This window comes from Phalacrocorax aristotelis, chromosome 2 (assembly GCF_949628215.1).
Source record: "Phalacrocorax aristotelis chromosome 2, bGulAri2.1, whole genome shotgun sequence".
Taxonomy (NCBI): domain Eukaryota; kingdom Metazoa; phylum Chordata; class Aves; order Suliformes; family Phalacrocoracidae; genus Phalacrocorax; species Phalacrocorax aristotelis.
In genome coordinates, this window is record NC_134277.1 from 58,447,983 (window position 1) to 58,461,682 (window position 13,700).

General features: G+C 42.6%; 1 protein-coding gene across 2 annotated transcripts in view; it reads right to left on the reverse strand.

Moving 5' to 3' along the window:
- Positions 1–669: 669 nt before the first annotated feature.
- Positions 670–13,700, reverse strand: part of EGFR (epidermal growth factor receptor) — a 161,188-nt gene continuing 148,157 nt past the window's right edge. The window contains exons 21-28 of one of the 2 annotated variants that reach the window (XM_075083747.1): positions 10,781–10,936; positions 9,799–9,874; positions 8,474–8,620; positions 5,835–5,932; positions 5,210–5,377; positions 5,068–5,115; positions 4,862–4,967; positions 670–3,832 (exon numbers count right to left, since the gene is read on the reverse strand). In XM_075083747.1, the coding sequence (XP_074939848.1) occupies positions 3,456–3,832; positions 4,862–4,967; positions 5,068–5,115; positions 5,210–5,377; positions 5,835–5,932; positions 8,474–8,620; positions 9,799–9,874; positions 10,781–10,936 (1,176 nt within the window). In that variant the 3' untranslated portion in view covers positions 670–3,455. The remainder of the gene's footprint in view (positions 3,833–4,861; positions 4,968–5,067; positions 5,116–5,209; positions 5,378–5,834; positions 5,933–8,473; positions 8,621–9,798; positions 9,875–10,780; positions 10,937–13,700) is intronic. The other variant, XM_075083746.1, reaches the window with a different exon arrangement.

The window sequence follows — 13,700 nt, forward strand, 5'->3', positions numbered from 1 at the left end:
TGCTGCTTTATGATTAAGAGACGCTAAGCACTAACTTGTGAATGGTTTTATTTTGCCTTCCATGAGAAATACAGTAAAAAGGGTAAATTTTATTTTCTTGACTGGTAAGACTCTCTTAGCTTTTAGAAGTGGCTGTGCCCTGCTACATTCTCCTATTCAGCTGCATTTTAAAAATAATAATTTTCTACCCACATCTCCTGAGAGACAACAGCAGCACTTTCACGTTATTTTTGGATGTTGATTTATGTAAGCTCTCAAGATGCGTGTATCTTTTTTCTAATATTTGTAAAAACACAACTTTTATGTTCTAGTAGTATGTCCCAGTAGCCTGAACTCCATGCAACATTGCATCAGCAAGGTCCCGTGAAACACTGCCTAACCGTGTTCGCCTTTATGAGCACCTGTGACCTGCACGGGAACCCTTTGTGTTACATGGTCAGTGAGCTGCAGTGGGAAAACCAGACCATTTCAGTTGCTTATTGAGTGGACATTATTTGGTACATTGCAGCTGCCTGTTACCCTACGAACATCACCCTGCATAGCACCCATGCCTCCAGTGACAGCCACGCAGCTGTGCAGTCCCATCTCTCCTACTGCCACTGTATCTGCCCCTGCAGGCACTGCCTACTGACTACACCACACTGCCCAGTTTTTGGTTTTTTTGCTGGCTTTTGAACAATTACCGAGCTGCCAATTTACAAATCATGTAAAGTAATCATTACAAATTTACAGGATGCTTCTTTACCAGAACTACTTTACAAATCAGCTGATCCCACCAATCCAGAATCTGTAAGTTTGCACTAAGAGTTTGTGGTCCTACATCCTCTTTCCTGCTTTTTTCATCAAAAACAATACATTCCAAAAGTGATGCTCTTTAAAACTTACATTGCTTAATTTTTAGATGAATCTCCCTGTTTCTAGCAATGAGCCACTAGTGAATCCCTCCTAAATTGTTATAGGCAAGCATAGTAACCTCTATTAAATAATGTTAATGCTATATAATGCTGGTGATACATATTGCTATTTCTTAGTCACGTTCTTGTTTTAGCTAACAGATTAAAACAAAACATCAACACATTCTTTTGCGCAATACCGTCGGAAAGGTTCTGCAGGAGAATGTGCACTATGTGATTTTCTAGTGTTCTGCTTGGAGACATAACAGATTTAGCAAATTTAAAATTGTCTGTGATTTCTGTTCAGATCTTTTTTTTTGTTCTATGTACGCTCCTCCTGGGGTGGTGGGTGGAGAAAAGCAGTGCTGCCTGTGCATACATGTTGCACGCTTGTGAGAGCAACACAACAAATCTGCTCTCAGGAATGCAAGGAGAAATCTGCCACTAACTGGGTGTGGGAACTGAATTTTGGATAGTGTTTTAAACACAAGAGAGTAATAATCAAAGTCAAACATTGCATCCTCCATACCGCTGTGCCTGGGACTTGGACATGGTGGCACAGATGTACCAAACAGGATAATCTTTGGATTTTGACCCAATATACTGCTCTGCCCTAGACCATAGTGTGGCCAATGAACTATTGCACACACACAAGCTGCTAATGCATTTTACACTGTGTTACTTATAAAAGGGGTCACTTCACATGACCATTCTTGTCCTTCATTCCTCAATAAATCTGTAAAAACAATGTTCTGAGGATTTGCTTCTTGATCCTGGACTCCAGATGCAATACTTAAACTGAAACACATACTGATATATTCAAAACACAGTGGTGGTATACATTTGACTCTTTCTTGCTACTTAATATAGACTACATATCTTCTGCAACTCAGCTGCTTATGCTACCCTCAAGCAAGTTGCCAATGTTCAACTAGTTCAACCTTTGTACCAAAACCAACAAATGTGCATTTGCTTTCTGATCTAGTGGTTTGATTAAAATAGCACTGCCAAGCTGCTGGTGGGATGCATCTAAATTACTGACTAAATTGACGCTTTAGGCATTTTACTCCTCCTACATTCATAAGAAATGTTAATGATGGAAGAATCTGAAGTTCTGTATCACAGGCCCCTGGAAAGAGTAGCTGCTTTTGCTGCTGTGATTTATTTATACTACGAAGCTGAAATTTTAGCCTTGCCTACTCCGCCTATTCCACACTGAAAACAGAAGATGATGCTGGGTATTTTAAAGAAGTACTAGGCAGCCCTGTGTTTCAGAAGAGGGAGATAATATTTTCCATCACTCCAGATTATTCTTCCTGTCCTTAATTCATTCTCACTGCCCCTCCTGCATTGCCAGGGTATGTAACCGCAAAGGAACAGGCAACCAGACCCCAGCACAGTACAACAATGGGCAGTATTCTGCCTTGAAGTGAGTAAAGCGTAACACTGATATACCCCTTTTCTTTGTCAGAGCTATAAGGGAAAATGATTTCTGTTCTGAGCCCCTTTAAGAAGGGAAATAAAACCACTTGGCTAGAGCTACCTGTGTTTCTTGCCCTAGTCAAGTCTAATTCAGTATAGCTCTTCCAGTCTGTCTCTTGAATGCTCCAATTTGCCCCATTGCATTTCCTTGACATTTAATTAAAGTCTGTTAAACATTATTTGACACCTCATTTTTCAGTTATGGCAACATCTTTAACAGTTTTGTTGAAGAAAGGCATTTTGACAACTCGACAGCTGCATAAGGGATCAGAAAAAAAAGTCTTGTGTTTGACCATCAGAAAGCAGACTAGTGAGCACTTTATAACCATGTACAGATGACTTTGAGGTGAGTTCCTCCTGTCAGTTTTTAGCAGTAGTGGTCAGTAGGTGATGCATCATGCCATTTTGCTCCTTGTGCTAGTTTTACCTGGAATGATCCACTCCATACTGCCCTGGGCACAATCTCCCATATGTTCCCCAGATGCATTTCTCCTCTTCATGCCAAGAAGCAATATATGGAGCCAATTTGTAGAAATCCGGTGGTTTGGAATAACTGTTTCTGTTCCAGGATTTTTGGAAAACTATTTAGTAACATTATTTCTTTTTTCCTGCTGGTGATCTGAGCACCACATAGCAGACCAGCAGTACAATCATCTGATCTTGTAAAAGATCCAAAAATTATGTTAGAAACATTTTTAAAAAAACAGACCGTAGAAAGGAATTTGACTGTACAATGTGTACAGCTCTCAAGTTCATCCCAGAGTGGCTTCTTACCATGCTACCATTTGAAAATGAAAGAAATGCATCCGTATTTCTTCCATCCAGGAAGATCCCGCTCCATCCCAACACGCAGCCAAGTGCAGGCTATGGGCCTCAGTTATTATCCGGAAATGGGCAAGAAAAGACCCAAACCTACCATCACATAGGCTTCGCAGTTTCAGCCCCCATGCTGAAAAGGAAAGGTGTGCTTATTGATGCATTGCAGTCGCCATTCACTGTCAGTGAGAGTCCGTTCTTGCAACAGCCAGGTGGTTCACCGAGAGCCTGGCTTGCCTTGCTGCAAGAAGAAATTCTCTATGGTCATGCTGAGGCTTCAATGTATTCACTTTTTGGTGCTGCTACCCTCAAGTACTCCGGATTCTCTGCTGCAGGAACTTTCAAGAGACCGTTAGGTTTGGTTTCCTTCGGTAAGAAGTCCTGCTGGTAGTCAGGATTGTCCAGATTTATTTGGTGGTTGCCCGCCTGGATCCAGTATGGAGAGCTCTCGAAGACTGTCTTGGCCAGCGGAGACTGGTTGGTGTTGAGATACTCGGGGTTGTCCACAGCTGTGCTGTGTGAATTCTGGTAGCTGGAGTCCATGGGGACCTTTGAGTTTGTTGTGAGTGAGAAGTTGTTGTAGATTGGATTCTGGACTGCTGAGGCAGATGCTTTCTTGGGCACCAACTGGTTTACATACTCTGGAATAAAAAGAAGATAAAAATGAGAAGGAATGAAAATGAAGACATACAGGTAATGCAGCCATTTCCATCACTCAAGGTGTAGTTTCAACCCAGCTGCCACTTGCTTTTCATGCACAGCATCTCACTGAACTTCCTGGAGTGGAAGAGAGCCAAAGGCAGGGACTGTAAGCGCCGTGGCACCAAACACGCTGCCCTGAAGTTCACCTTCAGGAATTTGGTTTACAGAGCAGCAGAAAGATGGCTTGAACCATGAGACAGCGAAGAGCTACTGCTGATTTTAGTGATGTGGGGGTGGCTACGTCCCAGATACTGTTCTGAAATTGCAGTCAGGCAGCTTTCTGCCAGAAACTGTTTCCCTAGAAAAATGTTTAGAGATGAGGAAAGTCCCTACAAAATACAGGACTGGCAGAAACAGAGACTCCACATCTCACTTAAATGCTACCCCTTGCAGGGTCTTTCACCCTTTTTAGTTGTGGTGTATTCTTGGAAGGGTTGGTTGGGGGTTTTTTTAAGGCCACAAAGCAACAGAGCTGCGGAACCCAGCACCAGCTCCCTTGGTGCTCACTGGCTTGCTCTCCGACCACCTGTAAGTCCACATGAAATCGTGAGCTGCCTTCAACGTATCAACATCTGAAAGCAGTGAAACTACCAGAAAGCTGTTTATATTGCTCAAATGGTTTAAGCAGTGAAACCCGGTTTTTAGAGGATATTTTCTGAAGTGCAGGGGTGGTAGAAAGCTTTAAACACATAACCACACACGTGAACTCCCTGGCCAGATGAATCACATGGCAAACATGCAGAACCTGGCTGGTGAAGGAACTGAAATGAGAAACAGCCAGAAGCAGCCAGAAAAAGTCTAGGAAGAGGATATGTGCACACATTTTCACTCCTATTTACTGACCAAAACAGGTAGGAAGCATTTGGATTGCTTCTTTTCTACAGAAAAGGAAGGACAATGATGATATTCACAACCAAATGGCTTGTGAATGAGTGGCTGTGGGATGGAAACACAGGAGAGGTACTCACCCGGGGCTGGCAGGAAGCTGTCGTCTATGCTGTCCTCCAAGAAAGCGCCTGTTGGGTCTGAGCTATACCTCTGGACAAAGCTATCTTCCCTCACAGGGTGTCCCTGCTAGATTTGAAGTAGAGAAAATCAGTATTAAAGGGACTGTTTTGTAGAAGTTGATCCACAGAGGAGAAGTTGCTCCTTCTTTAAAGGTCACCCCACTTACCCCATTTCTATCAATACAGGTTGTAGCAGAATTGTTGCTAGTTGCACTCTTAAAAAGAGAGAGAAAGAAAATACAGGCATTATGAGAAGCAGTTCACTCTTAAAATTGCTTGTCATGTTTCCACAGAGGAAAAGTTTCATACCAATGAACTCAAGAGAGGAGTGCGGGATGTTGAGGGGCTGTTGAAGAAGCCCTGGTGTGGCACGAGATACTCATCCGCGTCCACTATATCTTCCATGTCTTCCTCCTCCATCAGGGTGCGATAAAACTTGGAGTCTGTAGGGCTAGGCAAGTGCATCCTATCATCTCCCTGTGAGAAAAGTCAGTGTGAGAGAGGACTCACAGACTCCCTTCAAGCCCTTATTTTCCCCTTCTTTGAGAGACAAAGTAGTTTAGTGAGAGGTCCAACATGTAAAATCTTGATCTGTGTGTTTAACTGAATTTACCTAGAGTTTAGTGGAATTTGGGCCTGCAATCTCCATCTATGCTGCTGTAAAATATCTGCATTTTGAAGAGGATCAAACTCTGTTCTCCTCTCAGGACTGCAGTATGGACTGTTACTGGTCTTAGACTGGGACCAGGACTAAGAAAATAGTGATTGGTCTTGAAGCTTTTTGTGGTTCTAGCTGAATGTATTAAGACCTGGAAAGCAACAGCAAATCTAGCCTTAAATCATCCATATTCTATGTTTTCATATGCATTAATAATAAATTTTGGGCCTCATATTAAATGCCCATCAGACATCTTCCTACCATTGGGTTTAGTACCTGTATAACAAGATAGCGTGGGGGGTCACGGGCCATTTTTGAGAACTCCGCTATCAGTTCGCGAAACTTGGGACGGCTGTCTGCATCGATCATCCAGCCTGGAGGGATGACAGGGAAAGCAATGCACAAATAAAGTTGTTTTGGTGATCAAACATAGAGCTTAAATAAAATGCAACAGTGAAAAGAACAGCACCATACATACTGTTAAGGATCTACCCGTAAGGGCCCACCATAAAAAGTTCATTCACCAGCCACTGCTGTGAATTTCAGCATTTAAAATGCATGTCTTGGCAGTTTTGGGAAGAATGAAGGAGGCATCTTGGAAAAGCTCCAGGCTGAGCCTATCTCCTCTCCTGCTGGCCTATCTCCGCTTGGGCAGGCAGGTCCCACCTGAGTGATAATAGCGCATAAATCCTGAGGATACCAAATGAGCGTCCAGCTGGACTGGTCCAAATTAGGCTGCTCTGAAAAAGCTCTTGAAACAGGGGAAGCAAACTAACTTCAGCAGGCACCTGCACACTTACGGTGCTTTGACCGTCTAGTCCTCACTGCACTGCTTTGTGAAATCCTGGGAAGCCTAAAGCAGAAGCTACCCTCTGTACCAGATGTCTCCTAAAATTCAAAACATCATCACTGGGGACATTTTGAAAGATTAACCACATCTAAGCTGTATTTAATTAATAAACGGACTTTAACAAAAACAAGTCCTACAGCTTATTGTGGATCAACGCTAGAATAGATTTTGAACATAGATACTGGTGGTTTAACACATGAGATTACTTAGGAAACCCACACTTTCTGTTATCAACTAACTGATGAACTGATGTAGAGACTCCTGTGTTTAAAATTAAAAATAATAAATGTCAAGCTCAGTATGTCTGGAGGAACTCATAAGAAACAGCCTATCCACAGTAATGAAGAAATGAAGTGACAATATGCTATCTGAAATCTGCATTAAACAAAATCTCATCATTGATAGTGACTTTTTACCATGCTAGAAATAGAATCCCCTGCTAATTCAAGAAGAAATCCTTTTTGCTTTTAGACAGAGTGGCGTTTGTTGCTGTTGCAGAAGTAGCATCTACCATTTCTGAATTTATCTCCAAGTTGCATATGTTTAAATACTGCTTCTTAAATAAAAAAAAAAAATTAAAATGTTGTGCAATAACTTTGAACATTTCAGTCTATACTCTGCTAATAAAAGAGATGACTGGGAATCCTGGATTCCTTTAGATGAAATGGCACAGCTTCAGCTGGGGCTGTGCTGTAGCCTGCAAACGTGGGGTGATTAGAGCAGTTGGATGACCAAGTCCTGTGGCAGAAGGAAGGCTCAAACCCTAGATCCTCATGCTCTTGCACTTAAATTCAGTGTAATGGTGTGAAAGAGGATGAGGACACTCCACTGGTGGTGTTTTAAAAGCAACAGGTACCTGATTAGGTGCCTGGAAAAATGCCTGCTTTCTGCATCTGACTGACCCAAAGGAAGGGCAATGGATGGAGCTGCTGAGCTGCGCAATGGCTCAGCCCCTGAGGACTGATCTCTAGTGCAGGTCTTTCGAAGACCTGGGACGTGACTGCTGCAAGCGGAGCTGCTGGCAGGGCTGAGGTGTCAAAAGGGCTCAGCATTACCATGGAGGAGTTTTCAGGACACTGCTTTTGGGTCTGGGCACCTCCCAAGCTAGGTGCACACTTCTGGATCTGCTTCCTGCTTGCTCTGGTGAGCACAGGATCAGGCTCACCCTGTGCGGTGCCTGTTCTGACAAAGCAACACTGGGGCATTCCAGGACTCCCAAAAAGTGCTGCACTGTGGGGTAGTCATGGTAGCGTGGCTCCTATTTCAGGAACAGGTACACATGCTCCAGTGAGAAGGTCTTAAATGCCACCTAGTGGGCTTCTTATCAGCACCTCACAGACACCACTGGTAGCGAGCAGGGATGCAGCAGTCATGGTCTAGAGATGCACAGGAAGCCAGGTAATAATCTGACATTTTAGTAGCTGCTGTAGATGGAAAAGGGGTTTGCCGTTCAGAAGCCCTTTGATGTGCCCTAACAATGACCAAAAAGTGCTTCAGAGACCCCCCAGCTCCTGTGCTGCTTTACAGCAACAGCTGTGTGCTAAAAATGAGCTATCCAAAAATGATGAAGAAATTGGATGAGGAACTTAGGATCCTCATATGCATCTGTCCTTACAGTGGTGCCTGTGCTCACAGCACTCCTTCAGTAAAAGGAACACATAATCCGTGTGTGTGATGGCAGGGGGAGGCATATCACTGAACTAAGGGAGAGCCTGGAGAAGAAGGCAGTGTTAATTTTATTTTCTAGACATACAAAACCAGAGTATCAGGTAAAGTGAGTGGTGTTATGCTGATTTATACCGCCTCACAATATCAGTTTAAAATAATCAACAATATCAGCCAGCGGTGTGAATGCTGAAAAAACATTAGTTGCCTGAATTAGTGACTAGTGAAACCATACCGTGCTCCTAGCTAAAGCTCAAGGTGCGGAATGCCCTCTGGTGTCACATAACCCTATTTCTGTGCAATCACCAAGAACACAGCATATACAAATGTGACATAACAAAGGCAACTGTGCTACTTATTTGACTTAGGTTAGCACCCAAAGCCCCAAAGGTGAACTCACATTTGACCATGATCATGTACACATCGATGGTACAGATGGGGGGCTGGGGCAAACGCTCGCCCTTCTCCAAGACAGAGGAGATTTCACTGGCGGGGATCCCATCGTACGGCTTGGACCCAAACGTCATCAGCTCCCAGACTGTCACACCTGCAGGGTGGGAAGAGAATACTGTGAAAGAGGCTTTGCTGGGAGCCAGGGTGCTTGGCCTGGGCACAGAGAGGCAGTGAGTGGAGAAGGCTTTCCCAGAGGCACTGCATTGCCAAAGCCCCACCCAAAAAAAGCATTTTCTGCCATGATTTTGAAGAGAGACAAATTAATAAAACAGGTTGAAGTCATCATGATTTCCTTTCTGGGGCATTTTTTTTTTTTTTTTAATCTCAGCTACTATCTCAGTGTTGAACATCTCACAAACTTCCCAGCTCCATAGAGAGGAAATGCAGGTTACTGCCTCCTGACTCCAACCCAGCAAATGGTTTTAAAAATGGAAGCTGTATTTTTGTTTCAAAACAATCTCTTTGGAGACGAGTAAGAACAGTTTTTAGAAGATGTATAAACCAGCTGCCTCAGTGTTGTTTGCTGACATACCATGTACTCTTGTGATGTAGCTGTTGTGATTGCCTGGTAGCTTAGGATACAAAACAAGATTTTGGATGCCGAGATACATGAACAGATTAAGAGGACCAGAGGTTGAACTTTTCTAAAAGGACACAGGATCTGACCATCTGCATTAAATACCTTCCAGGAATATGAAAGCCCATGGAATGGAAATTTTGGAATAAGTTGCTTTGAAACGTTTCCTTTCTGCTTCACTTTCTTTCAAGCTGGCTTATGAACTCTATCAAATATAAAATTGATTCTCTTAGGAGGTTATCACTTCGCTTCCCTTTTAGTGTTGTCCTCTCATTACCAGGACAGCACAAACATTTTAGGCTACAGCAGAGTTATGCTGATTGACACTGACTGACAGCATGGCCGATGGTTTTAAGTCCTCCCTCTAGTTATGTGGCTTTATTGTCAGCCCAGTTATATCTCATGTGAAGTTGCTGAAGAAAAGCATCAGCAGAATTTCAGCAAATGCAGCAGAGTCTCCTACCTGCAGCCCCTTTCAGGGGAGGGCTCATCATCTGAAAACGTATTCTGCAAAACATTTTATACTTCACTAGTATGTAATTTCGTGGGGATTTTACTTTATTGAATAGGTTATTTGTTTATGTTTAATCTCTCAGTCTTCTCATAAGAGGAAGAAAAATGACTGTGTAGAGTCACTAGCAAATCCTGAAATTTTCCAACCCCTTTGCAATAATTATAACTGGTTTTAGACTCACCATAACTCCAGACATCACTTTGATGAGTATAAATCCGGTGTAAAATTGACTCCAAGGCCATCCATTTAATAGGAACCTAGGGCAATTCACAAATAAGCCTTAAGAGACTGACCCAAAATTTATCAGCGATATTTACCACCAGGTGGTGTGTAAACCAATAGTTTCGTTACAGAGGGGAAAAAAACAACCAACAAACAACACAACTACCCGAGTGGTAGAGTAGGCAACTTTTGAGTCCCTTATAATTTTCATTTATTATGTTGAACCTGGGAACTTGTGAAATATTAGGCATATTAGAACTATATCTTACAAATTAGTCTTACAATACATTTAACACTCAAATTACTATTTATTAGAACTATATCTTACAAATTAGTCTTACAATACATTTAACACTCAAATTACTATTTTTTTAACCTTCTCCTATCATAACAGGACACAAATCCAATCTCGGGCTGTATGACAAAGACTGATGTGCACTCATATGGTTTCCATTTATGGTCTCTGCAATATTTGCAAGCAGCTTCTCTTCAATTTCTCAGCAGGATGCAGTCCCTCCATCAGCACGTAGTACAACACAAAGGCGTGTTGAACCAAGTCTGACAGGTCTTTCTTCTGCTATAAATATACAGCATTCCCTTTCTCTTCATAAACTGCACGGTGTTATTGGTGTTGGCTACACTGATGAATTCAGCCATGCTTTTTTTTTTTAATAATCTTGCTTTTTCCCAGACATTCTGGGTGGGAATTTCAAAAGCATTTGCTGCTCTGCTACCTCCGCTCCCACTGCAGTCCCACTGGCCTGACGCTGCTTCGGCTGATTTCAGAGGACTCCCACAGTCTTCAAAGGCAGCATGCTGAGAGCGCAGCTGAGCACTTTGAAAAAACCCACTTTTTTTTTTTTTTCCCCTGTGTTTAAGGCTCATGTACAAGCACAAACACTGACAAATGCACAGCCGTTCATTTCTCCGATGTGCTTTACCTTGCCTCCCTCGGCGTGATACTCCTTCTCATCGGCGCCGAGCAGCTTTGCCAGCCCAAAGTCTGTGATTTTCACATGTTGAGGAGTCTTAACGAGGACATTCCTGGCAGCAAGGTCACGGTGCACCAGGCGACGCTCCTCCAAATAGTTCATTCCCTGCAATAAGACAGGCCATGAGTAGGCATCGCATGCTTTGGGCTTGGATGCGCAAATGAGTTACCAAACATCAGCTGCTCTGTGGTAACTGTACGCACACCACCATAAACACGTGGTAACTTATACCCCCTTCAGAAAAAGGATTGCATTTTGATTCATGTGATGCTTATTGCAGGGTTAGGACGTGCACTTGCACAGTTACAAGGAGATATTACCTTCAGGAACCTTTTTGTGGGTCCATGTGCCAGTGGAGTCATGGAGAAAAAAGGGACAGTAGCAGGTATAGCAGGGGATGCGGTTCCTTTGGGATGTAGTTAAAGAAATATAAAATTGGGATAGGACCTGCAAATAAGGGGGCAAACCCTTCTTTCAGCCTCATTTGTGCAACCCCAGTGAATTCAGGAAAGTACAGTGAAGAATTTAACTATCACCTTCCATACACACGCAGCCCAAGCCTTCAGAGACTATGTAGACACTAATGGCCTGGGTGAAGAGTCCAAGCAAAAATAAATTAATCATTCAAAGGTGCTGATTCTGTGCCTCATTACAGAGTACTCTGCCTTCTCCCTGCTAACAATGAGGCATTCCACAACAAATGTGAGAAAAGGAAATAAAATTAAAAAAATTAATTTTATGGCTGAGCTCACAGTTGCATCTATTTTCAAGTCCTCTTTGAACCGGCAAGTTCTTCCAGTTTCGTTGCCTCCCATGATTACACTGTGTTCACCATAGCATACGTGCTTTTTTGGTACAACTGTCTTTCGTGGAAGAATACGACTAATTGTTCTGGTTTGACTTTTAAAGAATGAATCTAACAGCTGCATTTCTGACCACAGAGATTATTCCCCTTTACCTCAACTCCAGTATCTTGGTGTATGGAATCAAAAAGTTCATGATTTCTAAGTTTCCTGCAAGATCCTTCCTAAAAACCACAATTATTCCCAGTTGATAGTTTTCTTCTGGCAGCAGCTTATGAGCTTGTATTTTTATGAAGAGAGAATTAATAAAAAAGCACTTCTAACCTACAAAGTTAACATTCAAATTATCATGTTAATGTGATGACAGAGCACTGGAGGGAATAATTCCCTTCCAGCCTCCACCCCCTTCATAAGCCCACTGCTAACCTGGACCACCATCAGATCCTCCACCCATGTCCCTCAGTAGAGCTTCACCCGTGTGGTGCTAATGTTGCCAAAACAAACCACACAAACAAACTGGCACAATGCCACTAAGAACGTGCATTTAATTACACAAATAAATCTTTAGCGAGCAGACCTCTTGAAATGAAAGATCTCGAGCTGCCGACAGAAAGCAGGCTATTAAAAAAATAATAAATTCACATAATCTAGCCCCAGTAGGACAAAAAATTTTCCTGCTAAACATGTCTTGCTGCAGAGACTTGCTAAGACTAAAAGCTGCTGAAAGGCAGAATATCAGTTTCACACTAAGCTGTTTAAAATGCTGATATATAAAAGACTCATGCATGTGCATAACCTTACACTGAAGATGTTGAACTGCTCATCTAGAAGGTTCAGCAGATCTATAATTATGTGCAGGCCTGGGATTTAAGCCATTTTTCATCATTAAGTGTGAGACCAATGTGTTCAAAGAGTTACTTCACAGTGTTTCTGCATGTGGTGTGTCTATGCTCTGTCATAACATCTTGTATGAAAGACAGGACTCCATACCTCAGAGAAAGATAATGTTTATAGTTGAGAAGAAAACTTAATTCAAAGCTGTGAAAACAGAAACAAAAATAAGCTTCCCAGGGAACTTGCCTCCTGCTGGTTAGTTACCAGACATAAATATATTTGTTCCAATTTTTAAAATATACTTTTGGAGGGAGGAAAAGAGTCAGGGAATGTCCAAAAACCTGGCACGACTTTATCAGAGTGGTAACACCAGACACACTGGTGGGAAAAAGCCGAATGCGTGATTTACAGGCACTTTGAGGAGAACTTCAGTGCAGAGCAGCACAAAGGAGTATGTTGAAGGTCAGTCATCACGGAGAGGGTAGAGGTTGCTATGGGCAAATGTTGAACTGACGTGAAAAAAATCAAACAGAAGCTAACAATTGTGAATGGCAACCTTTCGGGCAAGTGATGCCCCAAGGGTCAATTTTTGGGACTGATTTTGCCACCTTAAAAATTAATGAGGAGGAGAAAGGAAAATGTGGCCTCCAGCTCATCTTCCAAAGGGACAGAGCAGTAATTGATTTTAAACAAGAGAGCAAAAGAGTCACAAAAAGGCAGTTCACATCCCGGGTGGACGCATAAATTAAAATTCACTTGCTGTGGAATGTACTGTAGAAAAGTACCCACACTGAGATGAAAAATGTGCTCTGTATACTTTTGGTGGATACATTTCTGAGGTCCTCAGCATGTTTCCTGAAAGCAAACCATGGCCAGGCGAGCCTGGGATGTATACAAGGTCTCGAGGGACTGATAAGGCTGTAAGTGTGTGGTTAGCTTGCAGACCATCATTCCTGAAATAAGCAGCATTAAAGCATCTGGGCTTTGCGGATACTGCCATCTCATATGACAAATCAACAAACTGCAGCTTTTTTTTTGCTGGTTTTGCTCTATTCTTCCATGTTTGCAAATGGCTAACCACCTTCCAAACACAGCATATTGCTGCCTAGGGCCAGAGGCTGTACTTCATTCTCCTTTGCTGCTCTTCTCTTAGGCAAACAGTGCCAGGTGTGATAATGAGTCTTTTATTTGGCACTATGGCCACTGTAATTAGATTACAGGCACCAACTCAG